Raw genomic sequence first — 22,920 nt, forward strand, 5'->3', positions numbered from 1 at the left:
AATGCATACTGATAATGAAGGAGTGAAAATAATATGGCCTTAACCAGTTTGCGCCGGAGGCTGTGTATACAAGCAAAAGTTTTCCGAAAGTCAGATTGGATGACTGAAAAACCTGCAACAACCGAGGCCGGAAAATATCTGTCAGCAAGCCACAGCCTCCGACCGAGGCCGGAAATATGACTCTCTAGCCCCTGGGTGATGGCTTCGACCCCCCTGGCATTGCAGTCGAGTGAATATTAAACCCGTGCCTTGGTCCGTTCTTGTCAAAATAAACCCGGCGTTAACTGGTTAAGACTTACTTTGTAAAGAGGGGCCGTATATTAAAGAGACATGGCTATATGGCTGCTTGTGGCAATAAATGCTAACAATTGACATCCAAAACTAAAAGATAATGCTTAAAAAAATTAGAGTGGCCTAAGCAAGACCTTTTTTAGAAGAAGTCCTTGCTGTTTTGCTTTTCCATGTATCTCATTTTCATTTTGAAAATTCCCCACAAATCCCATTAAACACCTTTTTTTTTCATTGTCTGAGAAATTACTAAGTTATTTGAAAAGTTGGTTACGGGTTCCTGATTCCATAATGTGGAACCAGTTCCTGACATCAGCAGTCGGGTACCCGGGCACCCGGTTCCATTGCAGACCCTTATTCTTTCATCACATTGACATAAAATTCCTTTATCAAAAATTACGTAATAGGGAGAGTCAGGTTGGCGTAGCGGTACTTTCCTCACCTGTGACCCGGGTTCGAATCCCGCCCGGGCCAATATGTGGATTGGGTGTTCAGTCCCTGCCTGAATCCGTGGGTTTTCCCCAGAACATTCGTCTGAGTTTTTCCTCCCACCTCTAAAACTGTAATTTCTTCTCATTCAGTTCTATCTGCAGGTTTCTTCAGGCTTTCGAGCTTACAGTGCCTAGGGCGCTATTTGGGGAATCCTTGGTTTCATTACCAAAAGTAATAAATAAAATAAAATAAAAAATTAAAAATAAAATATTAAAACAGCAAGTAATGGTAAAACAGCATGAGAGGTAACGTATTTGTTTACATGTATACTGAAATGGTCTTTAAGCAAAAAGCGATTTCACTTCAATGGCAAAGTTGTGTTATTACCGAGAATGTTGATAAATGGCTGAATCTCCTGTCCATCAATTCTGTAAATGGCCCATTCATACTTCTTCATTGGGCACGGATCCCCGCTGAAATCCCATGATGCACTCATCTCATGCAGCGAGGTCTGGAAGTCTGAGTCTTCCAAGTCTACATCGGTGACTCCATCTTTGACCTGGAATGGTCTGAGAGGTTGAAGTCCTGCACTGAACCGGCTGACGTAGATGCCATTGGACACGGCGGTGCTGGTCAGACCGGCTTCGTTGTAGCCTCTCACTGTGGCGTAGACTCTACGAATGCTACTCAGATCAATGTTGGTAATAAGCACTGAAGTCTGGTCCTTGGACACCTCATAGAAAGGTCTGATCTGAGACCCTCCTGGTGTGGTGCCCAGGGCAACCTCATACTTTGTGATCTGAGTGTCTTCGTCAGTGAACGGCTGCCATAGGATCTGCAGCTGGGTAAGCGATTCCAGACACTCTCTGTCCAAGCTCAAGCATTCCTCTTCGCTTGCACACTCCCATTCTGGTTGGTTCACAGCATCACTGAAATTGAAGCTATACACACCAGATAGCTCCACTACAAGGCCGTATGCTGGAGGTGTATCATCAATCTCAATAGGGACAGAGAATGCCATTGTGCTTTGGTTGACAGCATTGAAGGCCTCCACAGTGACATAGTAGACTCGGTTGTGAATCAGATTCAGATCTGCAAAGTACAAAGTTATCCAATTACTGTCAGCTTATATATTTGAGACATAACCATGAATACCATATAACAATCAGCAAATGAGGGTTTCATTTTGCTCTGCAAAAACAATGCAAATGCGTACGCGTATTCGCTGCAGATGATTTTTGCCGTGACGTTTTTTAACCATCATGCCGCGCTTAAGTTGTTTGCGTATGTTCTACTTGCGTGTTGCATTTAGGGTGCACTTTCTAAATTCAATCCATCTCATTTCGTTATGTTTTACAAACATGCACATGAATTCAAAATTTCTGCGCGCAGGACGGCTTCAAAGTATCTCCGCGAGTAAGAATGAGGAGTTAGCGCTCTAGTAAGTAAATATAGCTCGATGGTGAGAACCAACTTCCAGTGGTATTTTAGTGAACACCATCACAAGTATGGCCTCAAGTGATTCATAAATCCATTTATAAATCCAGCATGATGTAGCTGGGGATAGATTACAACAAAGGTCACAGTTTATTTGAGTAGCTTGTAACTTGTAACTTGGTACTGGATGACTTGTGAGGACTTGAGATGGCTCAACTACACTACTGACATTCAGCAATTTGGGGAAAATCAATAACACTAATTTGGAAAACTGTGATTGATGACAGCACTTTCTTGGAGGTACTCGCAGAAAGCTTCCATTCAAATGTTTGGTTTCAAATGTCTCTTGCTCACTTGCTGTAACACTGTAGTGAGTGAGGTAGCCAGGCAGATCATCCGACTGGAACACGTCTTTTTGTCCCTGGGCCGTCCCAACCAGAAAAACCACATGATCAATGCCAGACTCAGCATCCAAGAAACCAGTCCAACTACACAAGAGGGCGCTATTGGCATGGATGAAGGCAGGACACTGAACCTGAATGGTAATGGCAGACAGGAAAAGGACAGCTGTTAGTTGGATGATGCAGCGTTTAACAACAAGTCATCTGGTGAGGAGGTACTTCCAAGATTTCATATGGATTGGCTGTGATATACCAATCCTTATCTAACTTTGTATTACTGGGAGGGAGTTCTGAATTGAGAAATCATGACATGTTCCAGACAATGGAATTGTCTATTCCCGGCAGTATCAATTTCATCGTGCCTCTGGTTTTCTTCTGTACTCAATTCCCTTTTTAGGGCGAAAACTCTTTTAGGTGGTCATGTTGACAGAAGTAGACTGTGACTGGCATTCTTTTTGCAGATCCAACGGCACTCATCCACCCCCATCCTTTAGTTTTTCTATATCACATCAAAAACATTTTCGATACACTTTTCTTGTTTAAAATCAACTCATCTCCCAGAATACTAAGTGGTCCACAGAAGCTGATATATATATATATTTCTGGAGACTGAGCACTTGTTCCTTATAAACAAGGAGACTGTTAGAGCATTTAATGGTGGTCTACTTGAAGTTTAGTGGGAGAACGTTCAGTTTGATACATCTTATTGTTAACTGTGAGATCCTGTATTACGCCGTGTTTTGATTGTCATAAGCAAGAGAGTTGACTAATCCATACCTGTCCAACAGTAGGTGGAGTATTATCTACGGTCAAACTGGTGGCATAGACAGTTCTCCTCAGCCCAACACTGTTGACTGCTTGAACACTCAGAATATTAGGCACTCCTAATTCGAACAAAAATGTAATGAAATTAAAGTGCGTAATATGGTAATCATGTGTCTACAAAAGCATAATGACTGACAGCACAAGTAACATATTTATTACTTCATTTACTGCAATAGTATACCCAAGGAGTGTACTACCAAGTAAAAACTGGTTTCCATTGGGGCCCTGCATACATTACCAAATAGTAGATCCAATGAAATCATAGTATGATACAAGAAGATAGGGTATTGCACACAACACAATAATTATACATCATTCATAAATACCTCAGACAGTTTAGCCATTCCTATTGGTCGAGAGCCCGTCACGTGGCCGGTCTTAAACGGATGATAAAGACATAGCTAGCTGGTCTTAAACGCTTTTCCAGTGTCACATAAAATGTGGACTCCTAAAAATCCAGTGCCAAATAACCATTTCATTGGTTGAACGTTCACAATCCTCACATAGGCATGCGCAACACTACTAGTGAGTCAGAATTTTATAGTTCTAAATTCAAAACGCAACGCCCCAGGTGCGTTCTGCGTGACATCGCGCAGAACGTGCCACGCGCGCGTCAATCTCCATAAAAGGGTGGTTTACATCTTACTCGCCAGCTGAACACTCCATTATTTTGCTAGAGGGATGTTTCAAAAAGCTGGAGTGATTTTGTTGAACAAAATCGGGATTTTTTTACCGAAAAGGTATTTATGAATGGGAATAAATATGTGCTCGGTCGGTATTAATCACTCTGTTTAAGACTGCTTAGAGTCTGGGTGCTGATAATTACCCTCGCCTCTGGCTCTGGTAATTATCAGCACCCAGAGTCCCAGACTCTAGGCGGTCTTAAACAGAGTGATTAAAACCTCTTGAGCACACATTTATTCCCTTATTGAAAACAAGATATGATAAGGTGGACTCAAAGAAACTATATGCATTCATTTAATTCAATCTAAAAGTACACTATAAAGCATAAACAACTTGAATTTAGTTGGGGAAACCCCCCCCCCCCCCAAAAAAAACCCTTTGGATAATAAAAATGTATACATTCCCATCTGGCTCCAAATTGGAATGGGCTGTATTCACGAGTCGGCCATATTAAACTGAAAGCGAGGTAAAAATTCCATTTTGGAACTCGTGAAGAGACAAGAAAGCAATGACATAAAGTAATTTACAAATTGATACCAGTCTGCTCTGATGAATAATTAAAAATTTGTGATTAAACATACCCTAATGTTTTAAGCCACATTTCAAAATAAATGGAAGTGAGGCTAGAATGCATAAATAGTCTGGCACCATCCCATTCAACAGATCACAATTTATAAAATACATGCAGGGAACATGACCAAAACGGCTTCCTCATGAATAAGGTCCATGACAACCACTTTTAGGATTCAAGCCAGCTGAATGATTTGACAACCAGCAAGAACTGTTGAATTGTACCTATGTTTGCAGGAGTCATCAGCGCTGATGGAATGTAGGATTTATTAGTTGCAGTCACAGGGAAGACATCTCCACTCCCTGGATAGCGACCCATGGAGAAATAGGTAGTCATGATGTCACTTTCTCCTTCACTCACATCCCACATGGCATCGATGGAGTCTGTGTTAGACTGATACAGGTGAAGTCCACCGTCTAAGCTCTGTTCAAAAAGCACAAACATGCCATGGCTGAATGTGAACCTTGGACACTTTTAATGTGTCTGTTTAGTTTGTAGATTTGATACATACCTGCAAGGGGGGATCCAGAACACATTTTTTTCTTGGGGGGGGGGGGGCCAAAAAAATGTTGGTCCCCAAAAAGTGGGTCCAAAAAAATATGGTGAGGGGTTCGGGGCCCACCTAAAAAAAAAAATTGGGTTCGCTTTTTTGGGGGGGGGGGGGGGGCATGGCCCCTGTTGCCCCCCCCCCCCCCAGATCCGCCCTTGCTTACCTGCACCCGATTTCATTAAACTCATCGTAACGTACAATGCATCGCAGCACTGTGACATGTCGTATACCTACGGCGTGTCGCAGCAGCGATGCGTCCTGCGATTCATTTCACAAAACAAGCCGCAAGTGTGACGCGCTGTAGGTGTATTTACAGCACAACACGACGACTATTATATGTATTTATTCTATGCACATTAAAAGGTTGTCGGATATTCAGCAAAGAGTCGTCGATCTCCTTTTGAAAAGTTTTTTACAACGTAAAACAAAATGATAAACATATGATGCAGTAAAAAGAAAACAAGCTTGTAGTCAGGTGGTTAAGAGATACAATCCTTGCATCAGGTGGTTAAGAGATACCAATTGTTGCAGGCCAAAAGTGCATTTTATTACTGAGGAATTAGTGAACTTTCAGAAACTGTGAAATTGATGAAAGAAGTGTTGTGGAGGGAGAGGGGTCTTCAGAGAGATGACTGACTGATGCACAAGTACCCCCTAAATGTTCACAATGAGAAAAATGGGGCTCAAGCCATCGGAAGGGACTCTTGAATGAATTGCTGATGGCACCTGGGCCCAATTTCATCTCTGCTTACATGTAAGCATGAAATTTGCTTAAGCACAAAAAAAACCTTGCTTAACATAATCATGTTATCAGCCAAAACTGCATGCGATGTACATTGCTTGTGACTGGTATTTAACTGTTGTTTACTTAGCTTACCAATCGCATGGAGTTTTGGTGGGTAATCTGATTATATTAAGCAAACTTTTTTGTGCTTAAGCAAATTGTATGCTTAAGCAGCTCTATGAAATTGGGCCCTGATGTATGCCAAGATGCTATGGGTTCGTGCATATTCGGATGAAAATAAGCCATGTGAACTTTGCACAATTCACGTGGGAAACTGTTCACCCAAGTGGTGTGTCCTTTGTGTAATAATGGGGCTCTAGTAAGTGGTGATGAGGCACCATCTATGCTGCTACATGGAGGACATACTCTGCACAAAAAGTGAGAATGTTGTTGATTTTGGATTTCAGGCAGCCAAGATAATCCACTCACCAGGCCTACGCTTGCATCATACTGGCCCAGGTCAGTGATCATAATCTCTGGTGGAGTGATGTCCACTGTGAAGCCATTGGAGGTGGATTCTAGGACATTGTCTGCATTGGTGATGGCTCGTAGTGTGCTGTAGTAAGACACTCCGTGCTGGAGGGGCAGAGGGGACTGGGCCTTGCCTTTGCCTGCCAATCCTATATGTACAATCAAACAAAAGATGACACTGGATGTCTCAGTACAGTGAAACGCCGCTATAACGAACACAGCTATAACAAACAATTGGCTATAATGAACATCCCCTTTCCCCGAACGTTCCCAAAATAGCAAATTCTATAGATTTTCCCGGCCAATTTCAACAAGTTCCATTCAATTTAACGCCTGGCTCATTCAATGTAGATTGAAATTGAAAGATCACACAGATCGTCATTCGACAATAAAAAAAAATCATTCAATTTCACGATCAGAGTATGCCATCACCTTTTCGCTCTTCTCTGTAAAGGATGCATTCAAATTAAAAGAATCGCAATGTTCATTCAATTTCGTCTAAATCAGGAGTAGGAGGTTGATCGGGCATTTGTTTTCATTAATGGGTAAACATAGTTCAAATACTTTCGAGCATCTTTTAAGACATTCCTGCATATCTGTGTTCCAATAAAAGTTTGGGCTATCTCAGCATATATAATATCTTCAATCCGTATATGCAAACCTCTCTCTTAAATTTAGTGTTCATGCGGACAAGATGGCGGCCCGTGAAAATTACCGTAGAGTACAAAATGTGGATAGGGAGAGACTGATCAAGGCGTTTGAGAACAACAACGCCGATTATCTAGAGCTAGCGGATACTCTGGGAATCAAGAGAGAGACTGCCAGATCCATCGTGGTCAATTATCTACGCACTGGTCACCGTCAAAGATGGCCAACAGGAGGGGCTCACAACATCAAGATGGACGAAGAAATGAGGAATGAGCTTCAACACCTGCTAGACTTCAACCCCTTCTAACTCTAAAGCAAACGAAAGAAGACCCAGAGCATGCCCTCCCTGACAAGCCGCCTGTTTCTTCCAACACTATTGCTCGACTTTGGATGGCATGTTGATGACCCTGAAGCTAGCAGAGGAGGTGCCTGAAGCAAGGAACTCCCAACATGTACTTAACATGGTCGTTGAGTACAGACAGTGGTTTCTACACCATGGTGTGTTAGCCTACTGTGTCTTCATCGACGGGACAGGCTACGTTCGGACAAGACGTTCGTTCGGACAAGCCCTTTGTGGAGCCCCAGCTAGAAGAGTGGTCAACGTGGTCGCAATTGCAATATAACTTTTGCAGTTTCTGGTGAGGTCGGACTGATACATCATCTTATTGTGTTTGAGACCGTTTAGAGAGAAGTGCGGGGAATTCCTTGCGGCAACAGCACACAAGTGCGAGAACATGTTTTCCCAGTATGAGCCGATCTTTCAAATCTACGATAACACCCGCCCATACGTGAATGCACAGCTGCCACCAGATGCCCAACCGCTGACCCAGCTAAAACAACTCCCTCTCTACTCATCGTTCTGAAGTATGACGGAATTGGCCCACTCTGCCTACAAAGCTGGACTCAAAGAGAGACCTAGGGAGACCTCTCAGAGGGGCTGCAAAGACTAGTGGACCAAGAAGCCACGCACAAAGCAGGAATGAACCTACAACAGTGGAGAGGTGATCGACTGATGGAAATGGCCCATGAAAACATTGGACAAATTCCCCAAAAAAGTGTTCCCGATGGTACTACAATTGCTAAACATACTAAAACAAACAACCGATAAATGGAACATTTTTAATGGAACCTGTCGTGTTTGTTATAGTGGTGTTCTGCCAACAAAGCTGGAGTCAAGAGAGACCTAGCCCTCCCAGAGAGGCTGCAAAGAGTGGACCAAGCTGAGTTTTGAACAAACCATCCCACCTTCACTTTTCCCGTCCAATATGTCTCAATCTATGTTTTCATCTTACGTCGCAATGTACAAAGACTGCCAGTAGGATACACATTGTGTGCGAATCAAACATCCTTCACAACTTAAATTACCACCTGTCAACCCTTCAGTGAGTTACGTGACAGGGACTCAAGGAGATGAGCCAGTGCACCAGACATCTAGGTAAACTACAAACATCCATCTCATCCAAGTAAGTAACAGGCAACACATTGGCAACCATACCTTGCACATCGTCATCACTGCCAGGCACTATTCCATCAGAGGTCATAGGTTGGATGTCCTCACCCCCAGGGGTAGTACCCACTGCCCATTCATAGTGAGAGATGCCATGCAATTGGCTCTGCGGTTAACAAATAAGAATATCACTCTTTTTATATAGATAATTCCACCATTGATGCATACTAATGATAACTCTGCAATTAGTAATTACAATTGTAATAGCAACATGTTTCTGAGCAAAATCAGTTTCAAGGACTAAAATCAACACAGAAAATTCACTTTGATGAAAATTCAGTTCAATATCGTGGAATCTGGCGACAAGAAATAAAAGCTTTTACTGGGGCGGAACTGCGGTGGTGTCACGCTCACGCGCATGCTGCACGCTTTCTTAAAACTATTAAATCTTGGGGGGACCGTTCATTTTCTCATGCTGGACCTATGTTATGGAAAAAACTTCCTCAAAATATTCGTGATAGTGCTACTTCCCATGAGTTTAAATGTGCTCTGAAGACCCACCTATTCCAAGCAGCATTTCATTAATCATCCAATTTGATTTCACTCTCATATGTACTGTTTCATATTCATGTATTTTCATTTGTGCGTACTTTTGTTCCCTGCTGTTTTTGCTGTTCATGTTTATTTGTTTGTTTCTCTGCGCCTCGAGCATCTAATCAAGATGGATTTGGCGCATTATAAATGCTCTTTATTATTATTATTATTATTAAAGACGTGGCGCACACGCATTGTGGTATTCCTATTGGTCGAAAGACTCGAGCGAACCTTGTGCCACCGCAGAAATGGCTGCCGCCGGATTTGTCTATAGCTTAGATCACATAATGAGGAATCGAGGAGCTATACAATTGGCTTACATAACAATGTGCATAAAGCAACATGAAGTTGGGAACTATTCAAATACATAAATGAAAAAGGTATGGAACCAATTTCTTCACTAGACTTTAAAACTACACATAAAAAGTTCAGCCATAAGAGAAAGGTTGTACCTCAAAGTCATCAAACCAGATGGAGACTGTTGTTTTCTCATGTTGTGCATCTATATCCTGTACCATACTTGGGCCATCAGTCACATAACCTAAAAAAAATTGGCAGACGGAGTTATATACTGTACTCAAACAAAAATACCACGATTTTACAAGCTACTTTAGACTGTCATGCACTAACCGTCCAGTAAGGTATTTCATAATAATTTGAAAGTTTTGTTTTTTTGATGTCTGCAAATGTTGTATATTCCCTTTAAGCTACATGTATCTAAGTCATGACAATCAAAGTACACCGTGTTAGATTTTGAAAAGAGTTAATTAACATGTATTGGTTCAGAGAAACAATATGTTGGGACATTTCAAAAAATAATTGGGTTTTTTTTAGGAACAATAGGAACACATTGCCACTTATGGGGTACCAAGAACAAAGGGCAGCAATATGGACAATGGTACCCCACAAGATCTGTCTTTAAAAATTGAAGTACCCCATAGCCCTAACGCTATGTGTTTTGAGATTTCTAAGGGGACAAAGGAGAACAAAAGAAGGGGATTAGGATCGAACAAAAGAGGTACCCCATAAACCCCATATGCTAAGTGTACATGTGTTTGTGTGTTTGTCTGCCAGAGCTTCAAATTTAATAATGAAGCACTATTCTCGAGCCCTGAGAGTGAAAACAGATATCCACAACTAACCTGTCTGATCTTCCTCCACCACTCTGATTGGTGAGGAGCAAATGACGTCACTGAATGTTCCTGCGCCATTCTGACTCTTGACACAAACGTAGTAGACGGGCTGACAATCCACAGTGACTGCCTCATCACTGCATGTTGATGGGTCAGTTAGTTGGAGATTCAGGTCTAATAGGACACAGCTTCTCTTAGAGCCCAGGGAGGTGAAATGTTGGATGTCTTCAGAATCTAGAACAAAAATATAATTTATCAAAACATCAGACAAGCATCCTCACAATTCCCCACACAAGGATCATAAGTCCTTCAGTTTCAAGTCACAAGCCATTCTACTGAGCTATGACAAAAGGCATCCGTTTGAAGTATCACTTACCCTTATTGTGATCCGTGGACAAGGTTAAAATAAATGCTGTTTGTGTTAAAAATTCCATAACTAGAAAAAGACATGAGTGATTTGAATGATTCTTTCACTGAAAGAAAGCCTGTTAATTGGAAATATCTTGAAAAGCACTAAATGCAGAATTTCTTCCAAAAAACTAGGGGGCACTATTTGGGTGTCCTTCTTTTTGACTTGTCCTGTCTGATCATTCATCATATCAATCACAAGGAAAACGTGAATGTGAACAACATTTCAGGCACATTTTATCTTAAAATAAACTTATAAAAAATATGTTATTTTATCTCAAATAAACGGACACAAAACAGAGTTCAAATAACACAAAGCTGATATATAACAGCTCATCGTCTCCAACTTGAGCAACTTTCAGCCAATATATCTAGCTTGTTGTTCACAAAGCTAGCTGTACACCAAAACGTTATACTGACTTGGAGCTGTTCCCACTGCCACCCAGTAGCTCTTGATGCCACTCTGTCCATCTACAGCCAGCCAGGAGGCCTGGATGGTGCTGAGACTGTTCTGATACAAATATTCATTGATGACTTCTTCCACCTCTCCATCCAGATTGCCTCCACGGACATATCTCATCTTTAATCAAAATCAAATGGATCAAAATCGTTTACAAACTGCAAAGACACATTAGTATGTAAGACTCTCGTCAAGTACAATGAAAATGATAATCATCACTTCCAAATGGTTGTCTCTTGTGTCCAGATTAATAACAAGGTTTCCCTCTCATGACAACTATTCATTGTGAGCTGTAAGCTCGTCACGTAGGCAACCAAAAGCTAATTATAGTCATAATCTGCACAAGTCAGTTAGCTCTGACAGATCTCCCAATAGCAATGTGCATTAGTTTTTACACCAAAATTCCAACATGTGAACGGCAAAAGTCAATGCGTCCAACATGTGTTTAGTGTCCTGACAATGTCCTGATGATGCAACTTTCTCTTACTTCTATCAATAATTATATAAATACAGTGTTCAAACTTGAAATCGGTTCCCCCTTAAGCTAATGGCCAATCCATTTTTGTTGTAAATAATGAGAGTATTATTTGTTAAAAGACACTTTTCACTGAACCCAACACCTCCAGATACTCCCACTAATAACGTGGAGTGCCGTGGCCCCACGATCGTTGTCTGGAGCATTGAATTCATGGTCTGCGGGCAATTCTGCAGGTTGTGGGTTTGAGTCCAGCCTGCTGCTATGGTGTGTGTGCCCTTACACAAGGCACTTTGTCACTAATTGCTTCTCCCCATCCGGGAGTAAATGGGTGCCTGTGAGGGCAGAGATGGCTATTGTGGTTGATTTTAGCTGCTTTGCGCCAAAATGGCAGCATTGAGCTGTATACTCCCAAGGGAGCTGAGATGGAATTTGGAATGTTTTGTTGGTCCAATGAGCAGGGTAATAATTATGCAGCGCCTTGAGCACCAATAGTGGTGGGAAGCTGCACTTTACAAATACACATTATTATTATCTTATCTCTACTCACCAAAGGAGGGCTAGGATCCACCTTGATACCACTGGTTTCATGAGAAGCAACTAGTTTGGCCTGGTTCCTGGCCTTGACTCGCGTCACGTACAGGGCCCCTGGTTGCAGTGTCAGCCCATTTTGTACATGGGATCGAGCCGTGATGTCAGTAATCAATTCAAAGCTATTTGGATTTTTGTCTGAAAAGCATAACAAGAAAGAAAAAAGGGGAAAATGCCATACCGTGTTACACCACGGATCCTCTACACAAAAATAAACGACTAATCTGAGCTTGTGTTCAAAATGTACGGAATGGATTACATGCGTGATATGCCGCGTCCGCGCATAGAACAACGAATAGAACATGTAGAACAATGTGCGCGCACACGCCCTACAGCTAGCTGGCGCCCTACAAATTCGACTGTGCAGTCGTGCGTGCATGCGCGTCTTACATATGCGCACTCACGACGCCGAGTGCCGTATCACGCATGTAACCAGAAATTTGGGGAAGTCGTTTATCCTTGTGTAGAGGATCTGTGGTTACAACCACGCATCTTGCTGCAAAAACCAAAAAGGAATAGTAGCTAATATTTAATACTGCAATGTATTCACTGGATCTCAGAAAGCAGGACTTACCCATCGGGAAGATCTTGTGTTTGTTTCCTTCTTTCATCTCATAGATTGCCAACTCAAAGGACTCAATGCCAGACTCATCATCAAAGTAGTCCCAATGTACAGCAAGATTGTCAGAATGCGACTAAGGAAGATGAAGGAAGAAAAATGACACGAATATAACATGGTTTGAGGATGGACAGTCAACATTAGCTCCCCGAGGTATTGGAAGTAGACAAACTAAGCAAAGGGAACTAGTTGGTCATCTTTCAATGCCGACGGGAGCTAATATCAGTTATCCACCCGAAATAAACCATGTTATATTTGTTTTACTATACCTCATACCTATCCAGTTGCCAAGTTTTCCTGTTGCAGTACGCGCCTCGGCATAAAATCTATGGAGAAACTTGTTCAACCCACCAGAAGAATATTGCTCAACCTCAGAAAAACTTCACTTCTTTTACAATGCAGTAATTCCAAAGACTTTCAACTGCATTGTGGACAACTTATTTAGTCCACCATATTATTCAGTTCAGCATCATTGAACTTAGGAAAACGCTGATTAACATTTAACAAACGCTGATTCACAGAATGTGCATTATATGAAGGTTTCTACTTCAGTAACTGACCTTCATCACTGTATGTACTCACTAACAAAAGGTAGAGCCAATTGGTACAGGAAGGAAGTCTTAACTTGCAATTATGATTATGCAACTCACCTGCAAGTCAGTATCTTGACCAATCACCAGCCAACCGTCAAGGGTTTGGGTGTCAGCTCCATTAAGATCTCATTCACCACATAATTTCATTTTAAACCTAATCTAAATGATGATAGTCGGCATCTTTCACCTCCTCCATCCCGTCTCCAAGAATTTGCAGCATTGGAGGAGTCAGGTCTACCAAGAACCCATTCATTTGACTACCAATGTGATTCACATCTGGATCTACAAGGTCATGTTGACTCACCTGGAAGTCAGCATCTTTACCCACCACCAGCCAATCTCCTAGTGTTCTCAGCATTGCAGGAGTCAGGTCTACCAAGAACCCACTCATTTGAATATCAATGTGATTCACATCTGGATCTACAAGGTCATGTTGACTCACCTAGATGTCAGCATCTTGACCCACCACCAGCCCATCTCCGAGAGTTCTCAACATTGCAGGAGTCAGGTCTACCAAGAACCCATTCATTTGAGTACCAATGTGATTCACACCTGGACCTACAAGGTCATGTTGACTTACCTGGAAGTCAGCATCTTGACCCACTACCAGCCCATCTCCTAGTGTTCTCAGCATTCGGGAAGTCAGGTCTACCAAGAACCCATTCATTTGAGTATCAATGTGATTCACACCTGGATCTACAAGGTCAAGTTGACTCACCTGGAAGTCAGCATCTTGACCCACTACCAGCCCATCTCCAAGAGTTCTTAACATTGGAGGAGTCAGGTCTACCAAGAACCCATTCGTCGGAGTATCAATGTGATTCACACCTGGATCTACAAGGTCATATTGACTCACCTGGAAGTCAGCATCTTGACCCACCACCAGCCAATCTCCTAGTGTTCTCAGCATTGCAGGAGTCAGGTCTACCAAGAACCCATTCATTTGACTACCAATGTGATTCCCACCTGGACATACAAGGTCATGTTGACTCACCTGGAAGTTAGCATCTTGACCCACCACCAGCCCATCTCCGAGAGTTCTCAACATTGCAGGAGTCAGGTCTACCAAGAACCCATTCATTTGATTATCAATGTGATTCACACCTGGACCTACAAGGTCATGTTGACTTACCTGGAAGTCAGCATCTTGACCCACTACCAGCCCATCTCCTAGTGTTCTCAGCATTCGGGAAGTCAGGTCTACCAAGAACCCATTCATTTGAGTATCAATGTGATTCACACCTGGATCTACAAGGTCAAGTTGACTCACCTGGAAGTCAGCATCTTGACCCACTACCAGCCCATCTCCAAGAGTTCTTAACATTGGAGGAGTCAGGTCTACCAAGAACCCATTTGTCGGAGTATCGATGTGATTCAGTGCCTGGTTGATGGTGCGTAGGTTGACATAGACCTGGTCCTTGTGATGCAGATGGAAGTGATGCCACTCAATGGAGGATGTCTCAATGCCCACTGCCTCTGACTCATGGATGACTTCAAAGTCAATTGTGTGATTGGCACTACACAGTGTGAATAAAATGAAATTATCAAAATGACAAATCGCTCATTTCACCACTCAAAAACTCAATACTGTGGTGCTTACATAGTGCTTTATACCAAAGTCTCAAAGCACTTCATAATTATCACCCCAGTTCATCAGGCCATGAGACAATTTTTCTGTAGCAACTTGCATTCAGCCCAATCCGGTCCTTACCTTCACAGTTACCTATTTATACTTCTTGGTGGAGTGAGGCAATTGTAGTGAAGTGTCTTGCCCAAGAACACAAGCACCATGCATGTTCCCCCATCAAGGTTGGAACACATGTACCATGGCACACGAGTCAGACACCCTAACCATCAGACCACAGCGCTCCAATCTGTTATATCGCAACTATCTTCTGCTAGATGCGTATCTACACATCTATCGCATGGGTAGCCAGTGAATTCAAACATTTTCTCAAAACATACATGTAACTTTCTCATTCAATATCAAAGAACAGCAACTTTCTGTAACATCAAATGAAAGTCCAAATCCTTTCAAGCTAATCTTCACCTGTCATCATGCTTGCGATAGACAGTAACCTGGTAGTCTTCAATACCAGACTCGGGATCAGAGAATCCTTGCCACTGAGCCTCCACTGTGGCTGGGCTTGAGGAGAAGTCTAGATCTGTAGGTCCAGGCAGCAGGCCGTCATAGACACTGCCTTGTATCGGTGGAGTCAGATCCACAGTCACTGAGGAGATAGAAGATACCAAAATATCAATATATGATCCAGATCACAATACCTGAGGAGACGTCCAAATCTGCAGGTCCTGGCAGTAAGCCATCATAGACACTATCTTGTATCCGTGGAGTCTGATCTACAGTCACTGAGGAGATGAAAAGAGACATCAATATATGACCCATATGACTGATTATATTAATATGAAGACAATGGACTGTGTCTGGATTAAGTGATTTGTTTGCAACTACGGCTATTCACAGTGTTGTGTCCATGTCAAAAAACAAAGCCTTAGCCACAAACTAAATGTTTCTGACACTGCCACACTAAGGGGCCATTCAGAATTTTCAATGTTTTAAAAATTTCGACTATTTTTCCAAATTGTGGGTGGGTGGGTCAAGCTAAATAATTGAAAATCGAAGTTCACTTTTCATGGAAAAAAGAGCCTAAAAAAATAAATTAGATCTTTTGACTTTTGTTTGCTGTTGAAAAGTTGCAAAGAGACAGCTTTTGCCTCCGCCCAGCACTCAGCAGCAATGAATTTTTTTTCCAAAAGGACACGCAACCCGCACAGGCCTGCCAGTGGGATATGATGTACATGCAAGTGCATGAACATGTACATGTACCGGTACATGTTTTGTTTTTTAATACTGCGTAACAAATCAGTTTTTATTAATCGAAATTAGGGGTGGGTGGGTGGGTGGGTCAAAATAATTTGGAAAAAAAGTCGAAATTTTAAAACATTGAAAATTCTGAATGGCCCCTAAGATTATATTTTTTGGGTGGGTTAAGTTCACCAATTTGTGCGAGGATACAGGATTGAGATAAAAATCACTGATGAGGATTATGATGATTGTGATTGTAATTATGAAAATGATGATGTTAAAACCATATTACAGACACATCCTTATATCAGCAGTTTAAGATTGGCAGTACACTGAAAAGGTAAATGATTGAAAACATGTGAGAGTGGCAATTTTAATGATGACAATTTCTTAATATTTTGACAGCAATGGTAATAATGGTATAGTAATGAGAATGATTGTGATTTTAACGATAATGATGGTGGTGATAATGATGAGTGGTAACAACGGCGACTGTGACAATAATGGCAAAGATAATGACAATGATGATTTAATGACAATGACAATAATTACAATTGTGGCAATGGTCACAGCGACAATGTATTGACAATGACAATCACCTCCATCTGATGAAGCTGACACGTTGAGTTTATCATATCCACCATGGAAGGCTGTAAGTGTTGAGTAGTACATCTCCCCGTGCTGCAGGGTCACATAGCCAGAGCAGGCACCGTGCTCTCGACGAGACACTTTGACAAAGTCTACCACGTTACTCAGGCCAGGCTGAGTGCCTACCGCCCACAGGTAGGAGAAGATCCCAGACTCGGGGTCATACCAATTGTGCCAATTGGCACAAATCTGAGCAACAAAGCAGGAAAATATAACGAAAATTTGACATAATCCACTAATCAAGTAAAACTTAGTATTTTTTTATGGCAGATACAGTCCGTAATATTGAAATCACTTCATATTTTGTCCGGACTCAAGTTCAAATCAATCACTCTCTAATTACACACTCCCTATGGCATTAGTCTGTGTCCAACTATGGGTGGATATGTGCACTCCATATCTGTACATTAGTATCGTCACGGATCCTCTACACAAGGATAAACGACTTCCCCAAATTTCTGGTAAGATGCGTGATACAGCACTAGGGCGTCATGCATGGGCGTATGCAAGACGTGCACGCAGGCACGACTGCACAGTCGAATTTGCAGGGTGCATACCTGCCAACATTGAAAAGTCAGAAAGAGGAACAGGGTGCCTACGCATCACACACGGTGAGCGGCGCAGGCGCGCGCGCTAATGGGCTGGGTCCAGAGGCAGTCATACAAAGTACATGTACATGTACATGTGCCTAAAATGTTACATGATATCCAGAAGCAGACCCAACAGACACTAATCTTATTCAGTGGATAATTTTCTGAATTTTCCAGCCGGTTTTTGCTGATCAAAAATTTTTACAATTTAAGAATAAATGACTGTTGACTTACATGCTTCACAGTTAATCACATATAGATATTCAGTCACAGTTTTACAAGTACACTGTACAAGCAGTGACAAGTACAATTTTATTTGGAAAAGTTCGTACATCATTGTACGGTGTACATAGGCCTGTTACATATTTGCCATTTCTAAATTTTTCACGATATTCCTCTCGGAATTTTTGACTCCATCGCTGCTTTTTTGCCTTCAGTGTATCATCCTCCTGGTCCATGTTACAGTTGAGATGCTCATACAAAAACGTTGACAAAAAAAGTGCGACTCAGCACGGTCAAAATATCAACGGCGAAAAACCACCGAAGACTATGAAGAAACAACGTGTGTGGAAAACAAACATGGCATCACCGCGCCGTGCCTGGCCCGCGCTTAATTCAGTAAGCACGCAAGAGCTAGAGAGGCAGTACACCAGACGGATGACGTAGCGGGTCTCAGTATTGGCTGCGGCTAGGTTGTAGCTGATCGCACAAGCCTGTGCGTGCGTACGGCTGCAGCCGCAGCCTATTCGGACATGGCCTGTTCGTTGACGTTTGAGTCTGGTTTACGTCCCTTTCGTCGTACATAAGAGCGAGGCGGATTTTATACCATTATGGTAGCGGCAATAGCGCCCTCAATACAATAAAACATTTGTCTCGGACAAGTGTGCGTCGGGCCGGGGCCGGGGCCGGGGCATTTTTTAATTTTTAAATTTTTTTTTTAATTTTTTGTATTATTTCTTCTCGCAACTCGGAAAATCGGGACGTTCCGATTTTCTGGCACTTTTTATCTCCGAAATCGGAACAGTTCCGCCTAAATCGGAACAGTTGGCAGGTATGAGGGTGCCAGCTAGCTATTGGGCGCATGCGCATTGTACATGTTCCATGCATTGTTCTATGCGCGGACGCGGCATATCACGCATATGTAGACAATCCGTTCCGTACATTTTGTACACAAACTACAGATGAGTCCTTTATCCTTGTGTAGAGGATCCTCACTCAGATTCACTCAGTCAGTCCATTTACCTCATTTCTGTCTTTGGTAAACACGAGATCTTTACCAGCGTAGGGTCCATCAAACAAGTCTCCTGCGATTGGCGGAGTGTCGTCTACGAGAATTGGCTCATCAGCATGGTCTATGGTGCGCAGGTCAACTAAAGAAGACAAAGGCATGTATTAACATAAACAAATATTTTATAACCCGATTTCTTTTTACAAATGCACAATAATTCCGTGGAGAGACGTTGGACTATGCACTTTAAGCTGGTCATGTAGACTGTGTACATGTTAAGCACAATGCTTGACTTACACGTGTACTAAACAATTTGCATTTCTACCGGTACAAGGAGCAAAAGAAACTTTAGTCCCATAACACAGCTTCCCCCATTGATTTTTATCAAACACTAACAGATTAACTCCTTATTCGTTTGCATAGAATACCTTTCGGACACGTCCTGGGCACAGAAATTTTGAACAAATGTGCACGCTCGTAGAATATACTGAAATTAGATGGAATGGAATGCTCTAAATGCAACATGAGTCTACAACAATGCTGCTAAAGCAGGGCTCGAATTTCACGAAAAGCACTAGACAGCAGGTCTAGTAACGGAAGAATCTTACTGGACCTGAACTATTTTTACAAGACCTGAGTCATAAATAAGAAAAAAGAATATTTTCCACTATGTGACAGGAATATAACAAAGAACAGACGAAGCACAGATTGCAAGAAAAAGTTTACGAGTCACCCGTTTCGTGTGTGCACTTGGCTAGTTCCAATGGAAAATTAGTCTAATTCTCTTGCCAGCAGGCACGGTCTTTTGCTTCGTAAAAGTCTGGGAGCTAGACCGTACAACTAATTCCCATGCAGTACAGGGATTCTGCTTGTCTTCCCGCAGTGAACATGGACGTTTCATAGGGAAAAACGTATTGCTACCAATCTAAGTTGTGATGGCGCGACATCGTGCGCGACATCGTACCAACGGAGCATCAACGTACATGTACTGTATGGGATGTACGTACGTTTGTCTGCAACTGGCATGGTATGACTGGCGCGTTGGCCAGGCAGCTTCGTTGCGTTTCGGCACGGCACAGGGAGTTTTTTTCGGTAATTTTAATCAATCAAGTAATGAACTCAAAGCACGCTATTAATCAGACCTCAACTGCTAATACATTTGGGCATCATTTTGTTTATACAGTGCAAGAAAAAAACACTAGACAGCCGGACTAGTGCAGTCTCACACAGCACTAGACCGACGCTAAAATCACTAGACACGGTCCACGGTCCAGTGGATATTTCGAGCCCTGTAAAGTAACGAACACAAGCTCAGTTTCATAAGTATGGAAAAAATGCATTGTTTATGCAGGCCAAATTCAAGATATTGAGTGTATCAGCTTCATTTATGCATTGGTTTCAAATATAAACCCAGATATGCAAATAGCCATTCAAAAGCCATGTAGAAAGTTGAGCAGGCTACATTGTGTACAGCGAGTTAGCTCTCTAGTAAGTTAATAGAGCTGGATGGGTATCCCATGCTAAGCAACCAGTGTTGCAGTCGAGTACTTTTTCCGAGTACCGAGTACTGCCAAGTACTTACGTTGCCGAGTACGATTATACGTACTTCTAGGTACAAATCTCTGAGTACAAGTACTTGTACTCTCGAGTATGAGTATGAGTACGACTATGAGTACGAGTTCTTGTATTTACAAGTACGAGTACGAGTACTTGCATTTCAGAGTATGGGTACAAGTCCTAGTACATTGTGCTTGAAGCCAAAAATTAAGTGTTACGTACTTGTGATAAAAGACGTGCCCAAAGGACGTGCACACAGGAAACTTTGATTTTTCCGCAATCAACCATTTATAAAGTATAATATGGCCGTGGTAAGCCAACCTTTATAGGCCTATCATATATTTTTTCATCGAGTATTGCTATTGGAGTACGAGTACCTTGATAATCATGAGTACAATTTTGACATGTCAAGTTCGAGTACTTTGCTGCCTGAATACAAGTACCGTCAGTCTGAGAACAAGTACTTTGACATTCGAGTACAATTACGAGTAAGAGTACTCTAAAAACGGTACTCAAGTAGTACTCGAGTACAAGAACCGAGTACGAGTACTTTAACCCTTTAAAGCAACATTCATAAATACTTAAAGACAGTTTACGCATTCCTATTGGTCGAGAGCCCGTCACGTGGCCGGTCTTAAACGGATGATAAAGACATGGCTAGCTGGTCTTAAACACTTTTCCAGTGTCACAATAAAATGTGGACTCCTAAAAATCCAGTGCCTCTTATCGTTTCATTGGTTGAATGTTCACAATCCTCACGTAGGCATGTGCAACACTACCAGGGAGTCAGAATTTTATAGTTCTAAATTCAAAACGCAACGCGCCAGGTGCGTTCTGCGCGACATCACGCAGAACATGATACGCGCGCGTCAATCTCCATAAAAGGGTTGTTTACATCTTACTCGCCAGCTGAACACTCCATTATTTTGGAAGAGGGATGTTTCAAAAAGTATAGAGTGAATTTGTTGAACAAAATCGGGATGTTTTGAATGAATTATATGATTTTTTTTTACCGAAAAGGTATTTCTGAATGGGAATAAATGTGTGCTCCGGAGGTTTTTATCACTCTGTTTAAGACCACTTAGAATCTGGGTGCTGATAATTACCCGAGCCGGAGGCGAGGGTAATTATCAGCACCCAGACTCTAAGTGGAGCACACATTTATTCCCTTATTATCATCATCTACATAGATTATGGCAGTGATTAACCTCATGAAAGTTTTCTTACCATTGTTGACTGCTCTGACTTTAACCCAGCAGGGTATGCCATTGGGTATCTTAAAGTCCATGTAGAGCTGTTCAGCCAAGACGTGAGCCTCCCAATCACGCAGTGATTTATCCCTGGGCGTCCTGCCTGCTGCTAGGTGATACTCAAACAGATGGGACTCAGGATCGCTGCTCAATTTCAAACAAAGAAAGTAAAGAATGTTATTATTATGGACTCCAGCAAAAGAATCCCTTGAACATTGACAAAAGGAGAGATATGACAAACACTTGAATGCCACCGCCGTAGTAATTAGTTGTGCAACTTTGTTGTTCTAAGAATTCTCAGAAAGTTGACTGGATATCGCTGCTAGGCATCATCATCCAGTTTGACTTCACGCCGGTGCCGTGCAAGCGTGAAATTAAGGTTGTGATGCAAGATGTTTTCCTAGGGCTGTTTTAAATTGGGATGACGATGTTTGATGGATAAGTTCATCAGGGAGCTCGTTCCAGTCTTCAATAGTCTTTGGGAAAAAAACTTTTGTGGTACGCTTGTGTGCGGCATTGCAAGGAAGCGTAGCACTGATTATGTCTATTTCTTTGTGGTCGTTCTACTGGGGTGATGTAATAATTTGGCAGTTCACAAGTAGTACACATCCACACAACACTGGGGTTCGTTTGTGGAAGTTATTTATACTGTTTGTTTGAGTTGTCGCAACACTTGGTGTGGTACCATTTATCACAGTTATCACAGAGAATTCCCCGGTGGTTATCCGCTACATGTTGTTCACATATTGGGCATTCATCTTTGGTCAAACATAGAGAACAGTACCACCTATCAGCAGATTTTGAATTTTGCAGTTCCTTGTATTGCTCCTGTGAGATGTCTACACATTTGATATGTGACCAGTTTGAACATGTGTTACATAGTACTGCTCTATGGTTTTTTGCTACAGGTTCCTTACAAAAACCACATGGATACTTGGTTGGACCAGGATTTGGATGACAATCTCCAGACAGTATTATAAGAAGTGTAATCACAGTCTTTCTTCTATCATTTGTTCTTAATGTAAGGACACAACCTTAACAGGCTTTCTTTTTCTAAACCACAGACGGATTTAAACCCACAACCTCCTGCATAGTGCAGAATATCCACACCAAGTGTTGAATTGTTTTGAGTAATTTAATTTTGGGATGGCGTGAATAAACACATTTTCAATTTAGCGACAACTTTCAACAAGTACCGATTTAGTGCGCCCACGACAGGTAACGTGTTAACACGAGTAACGCATTAACACGGGTTATGACACTTCGAGAGTAAAGAAACCGAAAACCGTGCACGCGCACAACCAACAGTCTTGGTCATAAACACAAAAATAAACAAATGTACGATTCGTGGGATCTTACTCTTTTACTCTTAATTTGTACCGTGTTTTGAAACTTGTCACTCGGTGTACATG

The 22,920-nt window shown here is 42.0% G+C and overlaps 1 protein-coding gene across 1 annotated transcript in view; it reads right to left on the reverse strand.

Annotated features, from left to right (window-relative positions):
• The window catches only part of LOC119729086, a 195,881-nt gene that overhangs the window by 44,616 nt on the left and 128,345 nt on the right, over window positions 1–22,920 (reverse strand). Inside the window, 16 exon segments of the mRNA XM_038201595.1 lie at window positions 1,108–1,812; window positions 2,512–2,692; window positions 3,336–3,442; window positions 4,863–5,061; window positions 6,402–6,592; window positions 8,587–8,704; window positions 9,585–9,673; window positions 10,275–10,499; window positions 11,094–11,253; window positions 12,159–12,337; window positions 12,774–12,894; window positions 14,682–14,928; window positions 15,462–15,642; window positions 16,835–17,072; window positions 18,716–18,843; window positions 21,486–21,652. Of these exon segments, the coding sequence (XP_038057523.1) occupies window positions 1,108–1,812; window positions 2,512–2,692; window positions 3,336–3,442; window positions 4,863–5,061; window positions 6,402–6,592; window positions 8,587–8,704; window positions 9,585–9,673; window positions 10,275–10,499; window positions 11,094–11,253; window positions 12,159–12,337; window positions 12,774–12,894; window positions 14,682–14,928; window positions 15,462–15,642; window positions 16,835–17,072; window positions 18,716–18,843; window positions 21,486–21,652 (3,236 nt within the window).

This window comes from Patiria miniata, unplaced genomic scaffold (genome assembly GCF_015706575.1).
Source record: "Patiria miniata isolate m_02_andy unplaced genomic scaffold, ASM1570657v1 HiC_scaffold_1, whole genome shotgun sequence".
Classification (NCBI taxonomy): domain Eukaryota; kingdom Metazoa; phylum Echinodermata; class Asteroidea; order Valvatida; family Asterinidae; genus Patiria; species Patiria miniata.